The sequence below is a fragment of the Stegodyphus dumicola genome, chromosome X2, assembly GCF_044657685.1.
Source record: "Stegodyphus dumicola isolate Sdum_Otavi_A_Nest chromosome X2, ASM4465768v1".
In the NCBI taxonomy this organism is placed as follows: domain Eukaryota; kingdom Metazoa; phylum Arthropoda; class Arachnida; order Araneae; family Eresidae; genus Stegodyphus; species Stegodyphus dumicola.
The window spans coordinates 18,198,990-18,219,834 of record NC_140781.1 but is presented as its reverse complement, the minus strand read 5'-3'; the positions used below and the strand labels follow the sequence as shown (position 1 = coordinate 18,219,834).

At 32.3% G+C, this 20,845-nt stretch overlaps 2 protein-coding genes across 3 annotated transcripts in view; one reads left to right on the top strand and one right to left on the bottom strand.

The window, feature by feature from the left end:
* Positions 1 to 5,088, top strand: part of LOC118204904 (uncharacterized) — a 42,400-nt gene extending 37,312 nt beyond the window's left edge. Inside the window, exons 5-8 of the mRNA XM_035377199.2 lie at positions 1,632 to 1,836; positions 4,202 to 4,346; positions 4,464 to 4,578; positions 4,657 to 5,088. Coding sequence (XP_035233090.1) covers positions 1,632 to 1,836; positions 4,202 to 4,346; positions 4,464 to 4,578; positions 4,657 to 4,812 — 621 coding nt within the window. The 3' untranslated portion in view covers positions 4,813 to 5,088. The remainder of the gene's footprint in view (positions 1 to 1,631; positions 1,837 to 4,201; positions 4,347 to 4,463; positions 4,579 to 4,656) is intronic.
* Positions 5,089 to 18,410: 13,322 nt separating this feature from the next.
* LOC118181398 (spectrin beta chain, non-erythrocytic 1-like) overlaps positions 18,411 to 20,845 on the bottom strand; it is a 239,244-nt gene continuing 236,809 nt past the window's right edge. For both annotated transcript variants that reach the window (XM_085809705.1, XM_085809706.1), the window contains exon 76: positions 18,411 to 18,625. In XM_085809705.1, coding sequence (XP_085665831.1) covers positions 18,518 to 18,625 — 108 coding nt within the window. In that variant the 3' untranslated portion in view covers positions 18,411 to 18,517. The remainder of the gene's footprint in view (positions 18,626 to 20,845) is intronic.

The window sequence follows — 20,845 nt, the reverse complement described above, 5'->3', positions numbered from 1 at the left end:
AACTTTCTATCTTGGAAGATTTAGAAGATTATGCAATCATCATGAATGCACACCTCTCTTAAAACATCAGTGCATGCCTCATTAGATATATGTTCCTTATTATCTATATTATTTCTGTAGTAGAAACTTTTATCTTGTTTATCATCATAAGAAAACCTGATAAAAAATGGTATGTTAAGCTGCGTTCAGATGTGGGCGCAAAGCGCATAGAGGCATAGTCATAAGGGCATAAAATACGGGACATCCGTTCACACCTGCGAGACGGGGGTCTAAGCTGTGGCCAATGAGAGAAGCGAGAAAAGCTAAATTGCGCATGCATGGATGTGTCTACACCTTTCGCGCGCTGTTTTTTAGCTCACGCTCTCTCTGCTCGTTTTTGTTATTTTGTGTCACGGCTTTTTCAGCTCACCACAAAGTTTTACTGGTTCAACAGAATGCTCTTTTAATCTGCCCTTCTTGTAAGCCAAGACGCAACGGAAGAAGGTTAAAAAAAGAAAAATAATGAAATGGTCTAGAGATATTTTTTTGAAAGACCAATACTTGGTTGGCACATGTATTTCTGTGCAAAGCAGTATGGAATATTTCTGCATTGTACTGTAGTACTATACTGTAAACATGCACATGCATATTTATATATATAAATTCCTCAATTGTGCAATCAGATAGATTTTTAAATATGGAAATATCTTTTGTTCTTGCATCAAGGTTTGAAAAATGTTGTTGTAACTTATTCTATTTCAGAAAATCTATTCGCTAGCAAATTTTTTTTACAGCATAGAAAATGGCCAACTTATTTAATGTGATTTATGTTTCAAGCAGTGCAAGTTTTCAGTGGTATGACAACATTAAAAGTCATTTCTCATATGAGCTGTCTGTTCCCTGTAGTTAAGTTAAATTCATTAGGATATCTGATAATGTATTCAAAAGTAGTATTTTATTTCTAAATTATACGATAGTATGAAGTTGATATATTAAGTAAATTTGAGAATGAAAATCTTATCTGCTGTGTTATATGATAAAAGAGTCAATATATTTCTAAAGCTTAAGAATAAAAACTTATATACTGTATAGTATTCCATTAATTTTTAAAAGAAAAAGTACTCAAATTAAAAAGAAAACTTACCTTGTAGAAAGAGAATCAGCTTAATTCTGGTGATCATTGTAAGATCCATTTGTAAATTTGATGAATACTTAAATATTTCCAAGTTTCAGACAACATAGTCTAAGATTGGCAAAGTGGCTGCCAAAAATGTTTTGCAGGCATATGGGTTAATTGATTTCTAAAGTTATTTCACCCATGCACAGAAAAGTGCTGAGCATGAATGAATTGACCTGGTAAAATAAGCTTACAAAATCTGTCTTGGTCTGACAGAGCTACATTTGCTTTGGGGAATGTTTACTTCTCGAAGCTCTGTGGTCTAGCCCTCCAGTACTATCCCCCCACAAGCTGGTAAGTAATTTGTTCAGAGCTTAGTGATTATTCATGGTACACTTCCAGAACTGTCATTGCACACTAGTTGAGATGTATTGCTATCTGAATCCATGTTTTATTCATGTTTGAGATTATGCATTTTGTAATCCATAATCCAAAACTACTTTATTATAATTGAAAATTAAACTTCTTCTTTCAGGTGACTAACATTAATGTGAGATGGATTGAATTCATCAGTCACTGGTCATTATGGGCTATCTATGTGGCCCACTTTGCAATGAATTGGTCAAATTACATTATTATGCAGTGGTTACCAACATACTTATCTCGGAATCTTGGTGCTGATAAGGAAGATATCAGTTTAACTGCTATGCCTTACTTAATAAACTCCCTTTGTGGAGTAGGTGAGTTACTTGCTTGGCTTTTATATTTTTCCTGTAATGATATGTAAGTTAACCACTTGCGCTACGACTAAACTTTACGGTTGCGGTGCCATGCGCTACAATATAATGAGTGGTAAATGTCTCATTTATGCCGCTCCGCGTCTGTGAGTGCAATCCAGAGCTGTAACTCGAGAAATAAACAATCTCGTTGTTAGGCGACATGTGCACCACATTATTTTCATTTTTCAGACATTTGAGTTATTTTCATTTTTCATCATTCGGTTTGAGAAAAAAGCATCTCGATGTGCGAGGCACGTCTTTTTAGCGCAAGTGGTTAAAGAAAGCATTTGAAAAGAAAAAAATCCTGTCATATGCAGGAATAGCACACTAAATTTAATATCTATAATTAGATATATTCTTTTTTTCATTTGGTATTAATAACATTTTGAAAGATTTATTGCATTTGAAGAGGCTGAAAAATACCTTTTTTTATTTTCAGAAGTAAAAGAATTCTTTTTGCTGAAGGTAAATGTCTCTTCTGAAATGCATTAATCATTTTTATTTGCTATCCATGCTAAATAATGATTAAATCTTGTAACTCTAATACTTGATAAATGTATGACTGTGATCTCAGACTAGCAGCCCTCAAAGCAATTTTATGTGGTCCACAAATACGTTTAAGACCATTCATTTATGACATTTTCTTTTTATCTGATTGTTTTACTCAATTACACTACAAAAATCAGTATGTAGTCCTGCAAAAAACTGAACATTGGTAGTTTCATAATGCTCTGAGCAGCAAGGCTCTCAGATGTTATTGATGAAAAGCTGTATTTAAGCAACATTTATTAGTTAGTTTTGTATAATTACTTATTTTACTGTTTGTTTTCATAATCTTTCATTCCTTAAGATAACATTTTCATCATCAAAGAATATAAGAAAACAGAGTATTTGAAGTAACTATTTTATGTGTACTGAGTGACACTAAATTTCGTGACCAGGTAAAAGTGATGATGAGGGTTTAGACAGAATAGTTAGATTTGATTAGGCTTTGTAATATAAAACCAATCCTTTCATAAATTCTCAAAGGAGGGTAACACAATTAACCTTATATACTGATTCAGAAGTGTGTCTTAACCTTATATACTTTCTTGTACTATAAATAGATCTTCTACTTCTCTTCCTATTCTTAATTTAGGTTTATTTCCTTCTCAGTTTAAATTAGTTATACACTTTATATTAAATTATAATTCTTTATTTTTAGCCTGTTAGTTCAGTTTTATGAAAGCACTTTTAAAGTGCTGTATACCATAAAACCAAAAAGACTGCTGTTTAATTAGAACTTGATAATGGTTTCAGCCTAATTTTAACATGAAAGAGGGCAAATCATATTTACTGTATATAAGTCTTGGGATCTCTTAAATGTTATAGACATTAGAATGCTCTTTGGCTATGCTATCAAAAGTATACTGTGAATACTAGAATGCTGACTAAAGAATTTCCAAAAATCAGCAACAGAACTTCAGACTTAAATATGCTGCTTTTAAAATTGTCTTTCATTGCCTAACCAGTCATCCAACCCCATAGACAAATAATAAAAAAAAATAAAAATTTTAAGCTAATCAAGATAACAGCAGACTTTGTTACTAGAAAAAACAAATAATAAATTTAATGCAGCATGAGGTTCAATTTCTTCATCAGCTTGGCTAACACTGGCCTATAGGTGATTATATGCTGAATATTACATGGCCATAGGCATTCTTAACCTTGATGATGAAATAATGCTTCCCTAGCCTAGATTCATTGAAACCTAGATATGGTTAGATAAGGAGTTACCTGACTTACAAGAGGCCTAATTGATCTTATTTGCCAGAGAGCAATCCGTCTGAAAATTACATGAATACAACTAAAGAAGCAATGTTAGCTGCTGGTATACCATCAACAAATTATGCAGTAAAAGAAATCAAAGGCATGGCTCACAGTTTCTCCAAATTATGTCAAGGAAGTTGTGGAATGCATACCTTGCCATTTGTCTCCAAATATCCAATGCAGTTTGCCATTTATTAGAACTTAAAGAGTTAAAATTCTTTTATTAGGGTCTTAAAAAGATATATATATTTTATTTGGCATCTTATTGGCAAAATGCTGGATAGCTTTTATTAGCGGAAATAATATTTCAAAATAATATTATTGTATGCATCATCATCTGAGGATTTTTATTTCTCTGTAGAAAACCCATTTTACATTCAGTTTGCTAATTTTCTTCTGCATTTAAAAGCTAACTAAAGAAAGCTTTAAGTTTTATTTTAACTGAATTAGAAATTTTACGTGTAAAATTTCTTTTGCTTCTCTGATTGTGCACACATTATTTATTGTATGCTTTCAGTGTCTGGTCATTTAGCTGACTCATTAATCGCAAGGAAGTGGACTGTTTTATCTGTCAGAAGGTTAATGACTTGCATTGGGCTTATAGGACCTGGTGTATTTCTCTTGTGCTTTAATGCAGTGAATAATTTGTTAGCTGCAGTAGTGTAAGTGACCCTTCATTTGTTTTTAAATTTAATGTTTAATATTTATATTCAACTTAGTAATCTGGAAGATAATTTTATATGTTCAGTGTTCAAAGTTTTCTTCATCTTGTTTTTTAGTTTAGTGTCCATTTCTATGGGTTTATGTGCCTGTAATTCTGCTGGCCATTTGAGCAACCACACTGATTTGGCTCCAAATCATGCGGGTATTACCTTTGCTATTTCCAATACAATTGTAAGTACAAATTTTAAAGTTTTGTTGTTTAATCCAGATGCTATTCAGTTAATAAGAATTCTTTTTTTCTTTTTAAAGGCTACTATTCCTGGTATTCTGTGTGGTCCAGTTACTGCTGAACTGGTTACTCAATCCCATGGACGGTGGTTTCCAGTTTTTGTTCTGGCTGGTTGTGTAAATTTTGTTGGAGCTGTGATTTATACCAGTCAGAGTTCTGCAAGCCAGGCTTTATGAAATTTAAGTATACTTATTAAACTTCACAAGATAAAAAGAAGTAAATTATTGAAAGCTTTATTAAGTACTCTAATGTGATTTGGACTTGAACATTTTTTCATTTTGTTGCAAACCATTGCCGTTCATCCAGACATTTTTATAGACAAGAAAAATATGTATAAAAAACTATATTTCTAAAATTTTGAAGTTCTGTATAGAAAAGCAAAAGTATTTTAATGGTAAATAAATATTTGCATTTATTATAGTAAAATAAAATGTTATATACTTGTTTAAAAAGTTGTCTTTTTTACACTTGCTATTCACTAATGGCTTTAGAATTGTGTTACCTATAACTTCAATTTAGTGAAAGTATGCAGCTTAGGTGATGATGTAAGTTTATAAATGTATTCATTGTTTTTACTTCCTTGTACGAAGTAAAAAGGAAGTATTGTAATCGCAAAAAGTTTCAGGCAGCATATTTCAACGAAAATATCCATTTTGACCGCTATTGAATGCAATTTAACGATGTTTTTGCGTGATATCTGCACGTAAGGACAGAATAAAATACTCTTTTCCTTCAAAAAAATTATAAAACTGCTTTAAAATTAATTCTGAAGCGAATTTTTCGTGGCGTCTGTACAAACGTATGTACGTACGTATCTCGCATAACTCAAAAACGAGTAGCCTCAGAATGTTGAAATTTTGTATATAGGACTGCTATAACATGTAGATGTGCACCTCATATTTTGGTTGCAATCGGCTGCACCAAATATATGTAAATATATTTATATATATATATATCCACTTTGTTACCCAGCTCAGTGATCTCAGTTTCTTTACTCTTATATGTTTGTAAATTGTACATTTTTTGCTTTAAGAATTATTGTATTATGTTTTTATCTTCCGGTTAAGGTTTTTATGCCTTTAATAAATCTGTATGCAATATTTTTAGACTTATCAACAATTTTAAAGTTGTCTTAAGTGCCACTAAGCCTTTTTTGTTATGGCGGCCATTGATGTTTACATTTGAAACAGGAGACTAGTGGATTTGTTGCCAATCTAGAGAAACTTAGCTTCGCAACAACAAAGATAAGGCATTCATTTATTACTGCCAATTAAATCATGCTTAATACTTTCTGGAATTTTTTCGAGGAAATAAGTGTTTAAGATTTACTTCGTAATTTTTAATATAGATATTTTGAGTTTTTATGTATTTTTGCCTTCTTGCGAAGTGAGAACTGAATTAATTAAATGAGAAATACTCAATCGTCTGTGAAAAACTGTTTCTTTTTTGTTTTGTTTGCTTAATTTCTTTTATACATCATTCTAGCTTTATTATAGTTTATGAATAGAACATGTGGAAACGATTAGATAATTCTTTAAATGATATAAATTTTGTGCATTCTGAATTATAATATGAACGAAATATAAAACTGTTAAGTAAACCTTAAAGTTTGTAAAGTAGCGCCAGAGTGTCACTATGGTAAACAAAGTGAATTTTAAAGAATGCATTTATTCTATTGTGGTTTATGCGCTGTCGGCAAAGTAGATTTAATTCAATCCAACAAGTTTAAATGAAATGCAAGAAAAAATGCGTATAAATAATTTGGGTCATATTTAAAAAATTTGCCATGAAACTATTTCACTGGTTTATAGCTTTTTAATTAAAAAAAAATTATGATTTTGCTTTGATATGCCTTAACTCAGAAGCAGAATTTAATTTATGTCAGAATTTAAACACAAGGACAATACAGGTTTTCATCATTCTGAGTAATTATTATAATTATCAAGAGTAACTCAATTATTTGTTATAGGTGAAAGAGCACTTCATTTTAACCCTCTGAGCGGCATGACCGTCTTTAACTGGTCATGAGATTTTTTGTCACTTGACACATAGTAGGTTATAACTTAAGATATCTTGCTTTCATACTTTCTTTAATAATGTAAATGCAATCTTAATGAATATACATTTATGAAAATAAGAATCTAAAATAAGTAATATATAAATTTTGATATTAAATACTGCATAAATACAGGGCTTCATGACCGATCTAAAAACCTGTGTTGCTCAGAGGGTTAATGCCATGTTTTAGTTTGGGAGCAAGGTGTTTCGTTTTCTGTAATGTATTAAGATTTTCTCCTGTTTTATATTTTTTCATTTATTGAATCTTGCTTTCATTGTAGCTCATTATCATCATTCTGACTAGCTATTATATGATCCTGGTTTGCATAATTTTCTCTATTACGGCTTTTAATTTTGACCTGAGGCGTATTAGCTGACTTTTATTTTGACTTGAGGCATCTTAGCTGACTTTCATTTTGACCTGAGGCATCTTAGCTGACTTTCAGTTTAATGACCATCTGCCTGAACATCTCAAATTTTCTAACAAGAGTTTGTCATTCACTCCAGGGTATTTTGCAGTAGTAGTTCTTGTCAAATATAAAATGATATTGCCGAAGACATCATTAGAATAGCAGTTCATTATGGATTCCCATTTCTGATGAATTTCCAACTTAAGACAGGTGATTTTTTTTTTCCTATCATTTTAACATTAAATGCAGTTGCTAAAAGTAAACCTGATTTTGTGCTAACTGCCTCTTCTGTGCTTATTAATTGTCATTATAAGATCATTCACAATAAAATAACACTTAACTGAAAATATGGCATTATGTCTTCTTAGTAAAATTGAATCTGAACTTCTTAGTAAAAGACAAAATTTATTCACTGCTACTTGCAATAGAGACAAATGTCTATATGTGCACAGTGCAGCAAATAGATTCAGTATCTAGGTAATGCAAGCTTCAGCTGCTCCAAGCTCTAAGCCTAAATGCTAGCAAAATATTAGCAAATAACCTGCCAAAACCCAATTAATGAGTATGAAGGCTGATAGAAGAAATAATAGTAACTGGAAAGAAGTATCATTAAAATAGCATTTGAGCTCAATGTAACACACTGATTAATTACGGAATGGAGATATTAAGGCAACTTGAATCAGCACAATTTTCATAAATTTGCAGTTTCATAGATTTCAATATAAAATCTTCGTCAGGCTTAGGAATGAAAAGGACAAGGGAGAAAAGTGTGCTCATATGATAGTAGAACAAAAAATTCAAGAAAGTTTTAGGAAGGAAGAAGCAAAGCTACTAGCACCATCTATTGTTAAAAAAAATGAAAGCAACTATGAAAAAATTTCCTTGTAAAATGAAGGTAAAGATGGATTGGAATTTGGATCATTAACTAGCACTGAAAGATTTTTATGAATGTGAAATACCTCTGCAAAATCTTATTTCCTAGCAGATGATTTTTGACTAATTTTGGCTGTAGAAAAATGAAAGATACAATTTTTTGGCCAACAATATTATGCACCAGAGAATTTGTGTATTTCTGTAAAATGTAAAATGAAGGTAAAGATGGATTGGAATTTGGATCATTAACTAGCACTGAAAGATTTTTATGAATGTGAAATACCTCTGCAAAATCTTATTTCCTAGCAGATGATTTTTGACTAATTTTGGCTGTAGAAAAATGAAAGATACAATTTTTTGGCCAACAATATTATGCACCAGAGAATTTGTGTATTTCTTCTATGCTAGCATTACCTTGTGCTCTTTAGTGTGAAATTTTTAAGGTTCTCTTAGTTTGACCAAAGTATATTGAACTGCATTCACACAATATCTGAATTTGGGACATTGAATTCTCAACTGTTTCTTCACATTTTGGGTCACACGAAATGTATCCTGCTTCAGTAAAACTGAAGTAAACTTTCACCTGTTTGTCTTCCACCATATTTCAGCCCTGCCAATCCACTAAACAGAGTTAACTAAAGTTAGCTTCATTTCATTCCTATGTTTTTGGAGCACTTAAAGTCAGCTCTTTATCGAAAATTGAACTACTTGAATACATTTAGAATTGACAAAGACTTTTCATGTAGCATTATTTGCTAAATGGATTAACCCTTTGACGCACGGTGGTCGCACCCTGAAGCCAACAATTTTTGAATTTTTTTCTCCTCTTCTTTCCGTAATTTTTGAGTGAAAATCAATTGATTACTGATCTTTCACCTCTGAATAACACAAAATTACTGCAGAATCATACATTTTTTAAGGCTTAGAACTTCAAATTGGATGCCTTTTAAAATTTATTTTAAATGAGACAAAATAACTTCCTTTTATTAATATAAGCAACTTTAAATTTCAAAAGTTATTCATCGTACATAATGATTTCTATCGTAAACGATAAAAAATTGCAATAATTAAACTGCATATGTAAAAAAGAACCTATCTGTATTTATGGCATTTACTTTGTGGTTTCAGGGCACAACCACTGAGCCACTAGAACATTGTGTCACAATCCTCTAGAGGCTCGGTGGTCATGCCTTGAAACCACTGCTCTTCACAATGACGTTTGCTTGCTTTTCAAATAGGAATGTTTATTTTTACACAGATATAGATAGGGGGCTTTGAAACTATAGAGTTATTTTATTACTAAACAATACATGTACCTGTTTCAATAAAAAGGTCTTTCTTTCTTCCCAAGCTAGTATTGTGATTTTATAAATTATTTCGTGTGGTTTAAATATAATGTAAGTATATTTGCTATAATTAAAAATAGAAATTGCATAAGAGTTTATTTAAATTAAAAATATTTTCTAAATATTTTGGGACAAAATATGAATAAAATAAATATGAATGGGAAACGAATGATCCGTACCAAAGCCAAAAAGACCAAGCCCCCCCCCCATTAACATAAAAAAACCACAAATTTCATCTTCCAGATGAAAAGTAACTAAATAACGCTGGACATATATATATACATACACCAGTAAAATTTAGATCCAGGCAGTGTACATTTTGTAGCACCAGGGAGAAACCTCATAGAACAAGATATGTATGTGAAATGTGCAACGTGGGTCTATGCATGTATTAAAAAGACAACATGCTTTGAACAGTGTCACAAAAATTTTTTTTTTCTTTGAAATTAAAAAAATTGCTGAGTTTTTCTTTTATCCTTACTTTACTGAGTTTTTTTTATTCATTTATCTGAATGTCCTTATTATGATGGTACTTATATTTTCACTCTTATAGAAAAATTACATAAATATTTATTTTTTAATTTTTTTGATGATTTACTTTGTAAAATAATGTAAAAAACTTGCATATAATGCATTTCTTACGTACATTTTTTTTTAAATTCGTAAATTTCTTCATTTACTGGAAATGCACACGGAAGAAGGTAGGTTTTTCCCTCCCCCCCACAACCTCAGCAAGTTACAAAGTCCTAGACGTGTGCTGGTTTCACAGTGCAACCATCACTCACAGAACAATGGGCAAGAGTAGATTTTTTTTAATTCATATATAACTTGTCTCTAGAATCATAATATTCAATTTCTAGAGTTTTTAGTTAGAAAAATTATAAAGATAATATAGCACATGTCAAAGGGTTAAAATATTCTATCTAAGCACAATTAAAAGTAAACAACACTTGTTTTAAATAATTATAACTAAGAACTTGTTTTAAATAATATAGTCATTCCTTTCTTTTTCTCAATTGGCTGTAAAATTGTAAGCATTATATAGAAGTTAAACTTTTGTGCCATTTTTCTTATATGAGTAAAATTTACTATTTCATTCTTAAAGACTTCATTTTGTATATGAACTGAGATATATACAGTATTCCTTACCATTATAGTTTAATATACATTAGTCAACATAAGAGAGCCTTAAAATTTCACACTAAGGAACATGAGGTGTTAATCAAAAAATTGCTTTCCTGCGAATGGGTTGTCTGGGCATTTTCATGGGTTTTCCTGTGTGTAACATGTATACAAGCCAGTTCCCTTTAGAAAGTCCTCCACAAAAGCATCCCTCTCCTTAGGCAGATAACCCTTGAGGCTTTCCCATAATCACATAAACCACAGCAAAAAATGTCCTGATTTCTGCAGCTAAAATTATTTTAAAAAAATCTATTCATCTAATTAGGTTTTCTAAACCTGTTTCACATTCATAGAAATCCCAGTTCTAGTTAACGATTTAAATTCCAATCCATCATTACTCGTTTTTAAGGAACAATCTGTTTATCTTCAGTTTTTCAGAAAATTATTTCATACGTGTTTTCATTTTTTATCAATAGGTGGCTCTAGTAGCTTTGCTTCTTTTCTTATTGGACCTTTCTTAAATTTTCTGGTATGCTGTTATCATTTGAGCACAGCCTTCTCCTTTGTCATTTTCGCTGCGGCAGCTGAAGAAAAAGGTTCTGCATGTAAAACCTTCTAACCTAGCCCTGCAGAATTATGAAAATTATGCAGATTTTCGATACCTTCATTTCATCATTAAAATAACATGTTGACCTAAAATAAACTTTATTTAGTAATGGGCATAAAATGCTATTACAAAACTCTTCATTTAAATGTAACTGTATAAAAGTGAAGTGTCCTGTTGTGGGGAAAACAAACAATATTTTAAGTTGAAAAAAATATTTATTAAAAGTTGAGTTGATGCCTGTATTATCATGTGTATTTATCTTCAAAGAATATTCTAATGCAATAAGTAATTGATGGTAACTGAATAGGGCTCATTTGATACTAATGAATTAAAAATAGATCCAAATTTTAATGTTACTCTTTATTTCTTCTTCCCTGTTGTAATTATAACATGTAGTTGGAGAATAAGTGTGTGTGCATTAAGTGTACACTAAGAACAGTAGAATATTCTGTGTATAATTTATAATTCTATCTTCAAAATATTCATGAGAAATGCTTGTATGACATTTCTGTTTGAAATGTAAAAAATTGTTATCAAATCATGTTCAAAGTATCATCCATCAAAACATGCATATTTGCATCAGTGCATCGGACATTCCTGGAAATCATTGTAGAAAGTTTGGGGAGGGAATGACATCTGTCATTGACTGGCCATCTCTGAATAACTCAAACTATCTGAATATGCCTGTGTAATAGCATCTTGATAAGACTGAGCATCAGGATTAGAGAGAAAAGAAATGTGGCAAATAAGGCTGTAACATGAGAGAGATCTGTTTCAAAGAAATTCAGGTTATATTCAGTTACTGAAAATGACACAGGACATTAACTTTGAAGATGTATAAAAGAGTGCAACTTGTTTATAAATAAATTGTGTATGGAGCAGAAAAATATGTATTCATTAATGAACATGCATTTCCTACTGATCATTTTATAATTGTTACATTGTATAGACATTTCAGCATAGCAAATATATATATATATTATGTGTGTGTATTTTATAAAAATACAAAACTCTTTACCTATTTTTAGAAAAAGAAACTTTCCACATTTTAGTTGTCTTAAATCAAAATACTCGCTTTCTAAATATTCTCTCATAGCTTTCTCTCTCAACAATTCGATCACTAGTGACAGAGAGGCTAAGATTGCTGAATGTTTGGAGTTTGAATTTAGGTAAATCAGCTGACTGCATGAATATTTTTTGCGAATTTTGCCATTTGTAATATAAATGCAAGCCATTTTCCCCTGGAGTCTTCTGTGAAGGCATGCCTTTCTTTAAGCAGATGCATGTATATATAATGTCATAATTGACTGAGTAGTTTTCTTGACTAGAAATCTAAACTTTAATTTCCAAAACAGGGCAGCATTTTTTATAGTTAACTATGATATTCTGCTTTACCTGTCTTTTGCTGCTTCTAAATCCTTTCAGTGTTAAAGATTTGTTTTTACAAGCCACTGTTTTTAGTAGTCCAGAAGCACAATAGTCCACTGGTAAAATATCAGGGGACTTTGAAGAAATAAGAAAATGTGTAGGTTCAATATATCTGTGTCTTTAGGGAGATTTTAAAGAAATTTAGGACTAGTAATGTATGTTATGTATTTAGATGCATGTCTGACAGTGAGCATTTGACTTTTTATTAGATTTAAGTTTATTATTTTGTGTGTTCTGAAGAATTAATGTTAAATTCCTTTTTGAATTAAGTGTTTATATTTCGAGACGAGAAATTCTTCTTTTGAAATATTTGTAAAAGTACTGAATGCTACTTCTGATGTTTATTCATTGCTTTTTTTCACGTGAAAACAGTCCTTGAAGGTTTTCCTTCTTATTATGAATACTGTTTTTTTATTTTGCATTTATGAATATTAATTTTACAATTTTTGCAATGTTTTGATATAAAAAAATAGAGTATTTGATTCCAAACTTGTTTATATTTACATTTTTTTAAAATGTTGATTGAACAGGCATTCAAGTGAGGATGCCTGGCACAGTTTTAACCCACAGTAAATACTAGACTTTCGAGGAAATGATAGCGTTGATGAAAAGTTCATAGCAATTTCTTGCAGTCATGATTTTACACCAATGACACTTCACAATGAAATAGTTGACAAATGACTATTTTCCAGTTTTTTAAAATTTTTTCTATCAAAATCATTCTGAAAATGTATATGCATGTTTTTCTTTTAATTTTCATTTAAAATGTGTACTTTGTTATCAATATTTTGCTGTTTTCTTTGTGACTGATCTAATCCATGTTGTTACTAAAGCAGTGTATTTTAAAAAGGAGTTTTAATGGGAAGATTTTGAAATACTATGATATTTATTGCATCTGTGTATCACAATGGAATTTTAAGGGGAAAAAAGTACCACAATTTAGTAATTTTTGTAAAACGTTATGAAGTTTTCTGCATGTTTTGGGAGGTGATAATAGTAAACAATAGTTACAGAGAGTCATAAGGCAGTAATTTAAATATAATGTTGTATAATGCTGATCAAAATTAGAAGATGCTTATAGAAATGAAACTTAATTGTTAGTTATTGAAGAATGGTTAAAAACAATTTGTCCAAAAATATTACTTAAATTATCATGTTTGCTAGTTGATTAATCTCAAATTATTAAATTTAAATTTCTAGAGATTTAAAAATGATGAGAAAATAATCTCTATTTTCCAACAAATCTTTAATATGGTGACCTTATTTGGTGCATTGCACTTTGGTAGTTACAGTCATCTGGTACTTATCTAGTCAAGTTAAGAATGAATAAGTTCGCCAATCCACAGCCATATGAAGTGAAAGCTTCTGCTTTTATGTATTCTAATACCAGAGGTGCACAATCTGAACAAGCTTATTATTCTTTGCCAAAATATACTGGTCAACAGCATCCCTACACAGCTGGCTGGTAACAGAAATTCTGTTAAAGAAATGCAGCATGGTATGGCCTTTTGGCTCCATTAAACATGACAGTGACACCACCTTAAATGAGCACCTTTGGAAGATGAAATGAATGGAACATAAGGTTCAGCCATATGAAGCCTTCATGCAACAAAAAAATAGCTGATTTGAGTTCCCGTGGCAGTTAAGTTTCCATTGTTTTCCTCCTCTTAAATAATGCCTTTGAGTCATAACCAATAAATATTGATTTCTTGGATTTATTTTTAGAACCTACATTAACTTTAAGCAGTACTACATATGGGAATTTTTACATGTATCCAGTGGCGTAGCGAGCATAACTGGTGCCCGGGGCAAAATACCTTTTTGGCACACCTCCAAAAAAAACACAGTAATATAATGTATAGAATATATTTGTAATCAGAAAATAATGCAAATTGCTAATTTCTCTAAATTCCACTTGTTTAAATTTCTTTTTAGTAATTCACAACATTGGGTTTTACTTTTGGTTTTGAATTTTCCTTTTACCCTTGCTTACATGGTAAAAGGAAACGAATCACGAATTGAATAATTGAAGAGTTAGGTTTGGAGGCAACTTTCCCTTGATAAGTCTGTCTCCTGCCTGCTCAACAATTATTCACTTATGCATTTTTATAAATTTTTAGGATTAAAGAATTTATTGGAATTATATATTATACATTTATTATATATTCTTAGATTTTGATACTTGCACTTGATTTATATCTGCTCTCAGAATTTAAATGATATAGTAGATTAGTTTGCAGCAATAACTATTCATTTATTTGTAATTCAATTTCATTAAAAATTTAATTAACTTTAAATTTGCTTTTTACTTATAGATAAGTAGATATATTTATTAATAATGACATAATATTATAATACATTAATAGAATTAATTACTATGTATACATTTTCTTGCTTTGGATGAAGTAACTGTATCAATTACTTCATCAAATTCGATCATTTCAAATTTTTCTCTATCCACATTTAAAAATGCTAGTTGACTTAGGGGATCTTGTCCCATCGCTGATTGTAAATATTTCAAAATTTATTTTAATTTTCTGAACGAACATTCATAGCTAGCATTTGATAATTCAATAGAAAGGAGTATTTGAAATGCAACTCTTAGGTTTGGAAAAACGTTTTCTCCATAGATTTGTAATGGAATTTTAGTTCAGTTGCTTTTCTACTGTGGAGTAACACCTTGCAAACACATTCATTGCTGAAAACAATTAGGGGATATTGTGTGTTTGGTATGAAATAACAATATAATCGATAACCTTTTCAACGAAAGGAAATAGAAGTGATTATAAAGGAAAATTATAACGTTTACAAAGTTGGGAATATGCAAATTTAGTCCGTGACATCGAAAACTATGCGTTTTAGATAAGGTAACCTGCAGCATTCCTTTTGTAGTAGGAGATTAAAAACAATTGACATACGTTGAATGCTTTGTAACAGTGAATATACGATGTCTGAGCAAGATGACTTAGTTGATTTGGTAGCCAGGAAGGCCATCAGTCGCTTACAGGAGAAGTGAAACTCAATCCATTTTAGCGGAAGAGGAGTTTCCCAAAATATCATTTCCATACTATGAAATCGGGTTTTGGGAAATTGGATATGTTTGAGAAATTCAGGACAAGGTTGTGTTATCATTTTAAAATAAAAAGCGGGAGCTATATGTGCATTTCGTTTTAAAAAAAGTTAAAATATATCCCTATTTTAGAGAAATAAAGTAGTCAGAAAGAACGTTTTATATGCGAATATATTTGGTTGATCTGCTGCAAACATTTTATCAATAAAATCAAGAAAATAAATAAATAATTATATTACAATAATAATTAATTTTAAATATATTTTCTAGAAATCAATAAAAATAACTGAAATTTTCCGGAAGATTGTGTTTGGAGACCATTTGGCTTCCCTTTGCGAGCGGCGTCACAATCATACACTCCCTTGCCCCCCGCCTTGCTAAGCCACTGTCATTGCACAACAGGTTGTCACCTGCCTGTAACCTGTTGTGCAATGGTTAGCATATAGCAGAGCATATAAAGTATGTTTACATACTTTTCACAGAAGTCACATTTTGTGCTCATTTGCGGACAATTATGATAAATAATAGTACCATTGGACAATGTTGAATATTTTAATCAGTGAGCATATTTCTTCAGGTATATATATAAATTTTTTCATTTCAATGAGCAGTGTTAATTGGGTTAGGCAGGTTAGTTATCAAAGTTTACATGGCATGTCTGTTGTAGAACCTGTGTATTTGTGAATATACAGGGTTATCCAAATTAAACTTTCCCAACTCAGAGGCCTGTGCAGAGAGTTGTATGGGTCATAATGTGATGAATATTTAAAAACAGACACTTCAGATCATACGCTCGAGATTTATTAAACAAAAAAATTAGTACAAGAAGTTGCCGATAGGTGGCGCTGCAGATAAACAAGACATTCTACAGATGTTCTATATGTGTGCCGTGGTTCTCTACAATTCTTTCCATTCGCAAAGCAGTGTGTTCCACAGTGGAACGCAGTAAGTCCACATTAATTCCACGAACATGTCGAATAATTGCGTCTTTCAGGATGTGTCAAGGTTGCTGGGTGTTCTCGGTAGACCCGATCCTTTAAGATTCCCCATAAACTATAGTCGCATGGCGTGAGATCAGGCGAGCAGGAAGGCCAAGCTGTAGGGAAACAGCGGCTGATCACACGTGCATCGGTAAAAGTTGCCCGTAACACCTGTTGAATATCGTTGTTGTAATCTTATGTTGTTGTAACACCAGAAGCCACGAAGAATATGGGGAGGTGCACCATCCTGCATAAATATCGTGTCCTGGAGGCGGCCACGTTGTTGCAGTTCAGGGATCACAAACATTGTCAACATATCCTGGTACCGTTTTCCTGTGACAGCAGGTTTTGAACCCTGGTGGAGTCACCTCTTCAAAAAAATAAGGCCCAATGATGAATGTTGCAGTGAAACCGCACCATACAATAACCTTTGGAGGTTTCAAGGGCACTTGATGGATTGCGCGTGGGTTTTCACTTGCCCAAATGCGGCAGTTGTGCGTATTCACTTGACCATTCAGGTGAAAATGGGCCTCATCCATTCAAAGGATGTTCCACGGCCAAGCAGTATCGACTTCCATTCTGGCAAGGAACTGCAACGCAAATGTTTCCCGAACTACAGGATCCCCATCGGACACCTGATGACGACTATGCATTTTGTAAGGAAAATAACCGAGGATTCGACGCATCACACGCCAGACGGTCGTATAGGGCATATCAACAGCACGAGAAACAGTTGGCATACTGACAACACCATGTGGTGATTGGCTAGTGGGGTCCACGACCGCCAAAGCAACATCTTCTTAGCGTGCAGATTCCACAACCTGTCGTCCTCTACCTGGCAAAATTCCCAGCTGTCCCGTTCTTTCAAACTTCATCATGTCTCGTAGAGCGCGTGGTGTCATTGGTACTCGGCGTATGATCTTCAGCCGATGGAATGCTGTTATCGCAGCACAGAAGTTCTCGTCATTCTGGCAGAAAAGTTTCACTAACAGAGCTTTGTCTTTCAAAGTCGCCATTGTGCATCAACGAGCTGGAAACAACTGCCTGTGCAAGGCCTGTCTTCCACTTTTGGATACGTTGCGTTGCTTTATTTCTGCAAATCACGTTGCTGCAATATGCCCATTACTAGTCTTACAGCGCCACCTATCGGCAACGTCTTGTACTATTTTTTTTTTTTTTTTTTTTTTTTTTTTGTGTGTGTACTAAATTTCGAGCGCATGATCTGAAGTGTCTGTTTTTAAAATTTCATCACATTTTGACCCATACAACACTCTGCACAGGCCTCTGAGTTGGGGAAGTTTAATTTGGATAACCCTGTATTTTAATGCAAACTGGCTTGTATTTATAATTTATATTTTGGAGAAAATTAAAAAAAAAAAAAAAAAAAAACTGCACAGCCATTTGCATCAAACTCAGGTCAACTACCAGTGCTTTCCAAGATTATCTGTGCAGTGAGTGATGGACTTGCTTGTAAGGAAAAAAATGGAGTTCAGTGACCATGTTGATAAGATTGTAAGCATGGGTAGGTCAACCTAGGTTAAAATCCCATCGAATGGCAACATGGGTGTTTTCATTGTTTCACCCTATATAATGTGAATACTAGCTAGGTACCATAGAAAATCATCCATAAAAGCATCTCCTACCATAAGCAGTCTGTTCTCGCATACTTTGCCATAGCTGGTCAAAATAAAATTTCATGGTTATAGACTGATTAAAATAACTTAAGGCTAAAAATATGTACGTTAGTGTTTAAATTGTTTAGTTTATAAGCGACTTAATTACTTGTTGTCAGACTTATTTATATATGATGTGTCTGATATGTAAGTAAAAACATTTGTGTATGATGGCGCAAAGAAAGAGGGCCAAAAATCACTGAGAAATTTGTGTTAAAGAATATTTTATTTTGTTCTCTGATATATATATTAATATGTACTGATAATTATAAAGTATACAATAAATTATTTTGCAATGAATGAAGTGCAAGAAATTAAGTCCTCCGTTGGAGACTAAACATTTTCCACCTTTTCTTACTGTCTGTATGCTTCAAGGAACTACCAGTCTGTCTTGGCAGTGATTTACTATTGCGTCTAGGTTGCTGAAGGGGAGAAAAAAATATTTACTGTTTAATTTCTAGCACTAATCAGAAATAAAAGACATGTATCCATATCACAGCATTTTCTAAAACTTCTGTCTGTTATATATATTTACATATATAGTATTTAGACCTAAGTTCTGTTAATAGAAAATTTTAACGAAATTCAAAGAAACTATATCCCAGGGGTGGCCAAACTTCATGTCAGTAATGTCGCATGTTGGAATTCAGGGAAGCTCGAGAGCCGTAACTAGATTTCCCAAAAGCCGCAAGTCCATATTTACATCATTTTAAAAGTAGCGAAACAACATTACGGAAAGAAACATCCGATTCAATGACAGTTTGCCTTCAACATGTAATAATTTGTCAAAGATAACAAGAACTTTTGTAGTTTGTTTTCTCTAATTACAACTTGAGGTAAAAAATTCTTTTTGTTTTTAATGCTCCGATTCTTCTGCTACACTTTCTTGTAAATGTTGATCTGCCCCAGCTCTTGAAACTTCGGATTCTTCTTAAATCTATGCCATAGCGACCGAAAGCATTTTTTAGCTGCTTCAAAATTATTCCGTAATTCTCCTGCTTACTCATTCCATGATAAGCAAGCCGTATGTCATCTGCTGTCCTCAAATTTTACGGATTCTCAAAATTTGCTAAACTTAACACTTTACTGACCGTTAGCCTTTCAACATCATACGCACGTCCGACCGGCCGCTCAGCCGCAGATTCTTCATGTTCTAAATAACTGTCAGGACAATCTGATAAATCGCCTAAATAAAATTCTCCAGTACCATTTTTTTCGCTCATCGTGAACGGTAATTTTTTTAAAAATCGGTATGAAAATGTGGGAGTTTACGAAGCAACGCACTTAACGCAAGTGAGCAATGTACCTCAATACTAATAATAAAATGCAGATTATAGTAAATGGCAATTGTTTATCATCATGGCTAGCGATTTATAGGCTATTTTTAGGTAGCCCCGAGAGAAAAGCGATTAATAGGTTATCGGTCGATAGGCGTTGGCAAAAAAAAAGCCAATTAATAGGCTATCGGCCGGCTAGCGTTGCCGATTAATAGGCAATTGGTCGGTAGACGTTTTTGATGAAAAGCCGATTAATAGGTCTATCGGTCTTACCGCCTATCGGTCGGTAGGCGTTGGCGATAAAAAGCCGATTAATAGGCGATCGGTCGGTAAAGTGTTAATAAACCTGTGACTGCCCATCGCATTTAAAAATTTATAAATATTCCAACTACCATAAATTTCTCATTAATTCGGAAAACATTTCTTGAAGCATTCGTCGAAACAACTTCTAATAACTTGTATTAAATTCAGTATAATATTGAATATTTGTGATGCATTATATGCGTTTCCTGTTCCGCTCGCAGACCACCACGATTTAGTTTCTTCAGGTTGAGTTTGTCAGGTATCAGTTACCTCTGCTAAATAGCATTTTGTGCCAAAGCAATTTAGTTTCTATCGCTACTAATAATTCAGCAGACCCTTCTTATAAAGCACCCATCTGTCCATTCGTAAAACATCCACAAGCAAATAAATGCTTTTAAAGATTTTCTTTGCAACATTTTTTGATAGGGAATCAATCCAAAATTCTTATTTTTTAATGCATTATTAAGTTTCTTAACTAAAAAGAAATAAAATTAAATATAATTTCATTTGGGCATTGATCAGTTAAAGTTTACTAATAACTATGTAAAAAGAAATGAAGTAAATAAATTCCTTTCTTTTGGACATTGAGTAGTTTTAGTTTATCATTTACATATTTTATTTAGATATGAGCCCTACCTTTCGCCTCAGAGACCCGCGCTATGGCCACCCCTGTTATATATGATCTAAACATATTTATTTTCTAATTTATTTGCTAATGAATTCCATCTTGTTTTGTTTTAACTGCACATTAAGCTGTAATTTACGTTTGATTGCGTTCAAGCAAAATCCATATCGTTATAGTATATTTCAACCCTATGTCTCAAAAAGTGTTTGCTACATTTCGGCATTTGTTACTTATGTCTGAAACCAAGGGATTTGAATCTCAGCTTAGTGAAAAAATTTAGTTTTTAATTCGGGAGAGCTTTGTTTTCCCTATCTTTGGTTTACCTCTTTTTATTGACATTGTTATTTTTTTGATAAGTTGCTTCAGGGTATTTTCACAAACATAATATGATATAACTTAAGGTGAACATATGATAATAACTTAAGGTGAAATTTTTC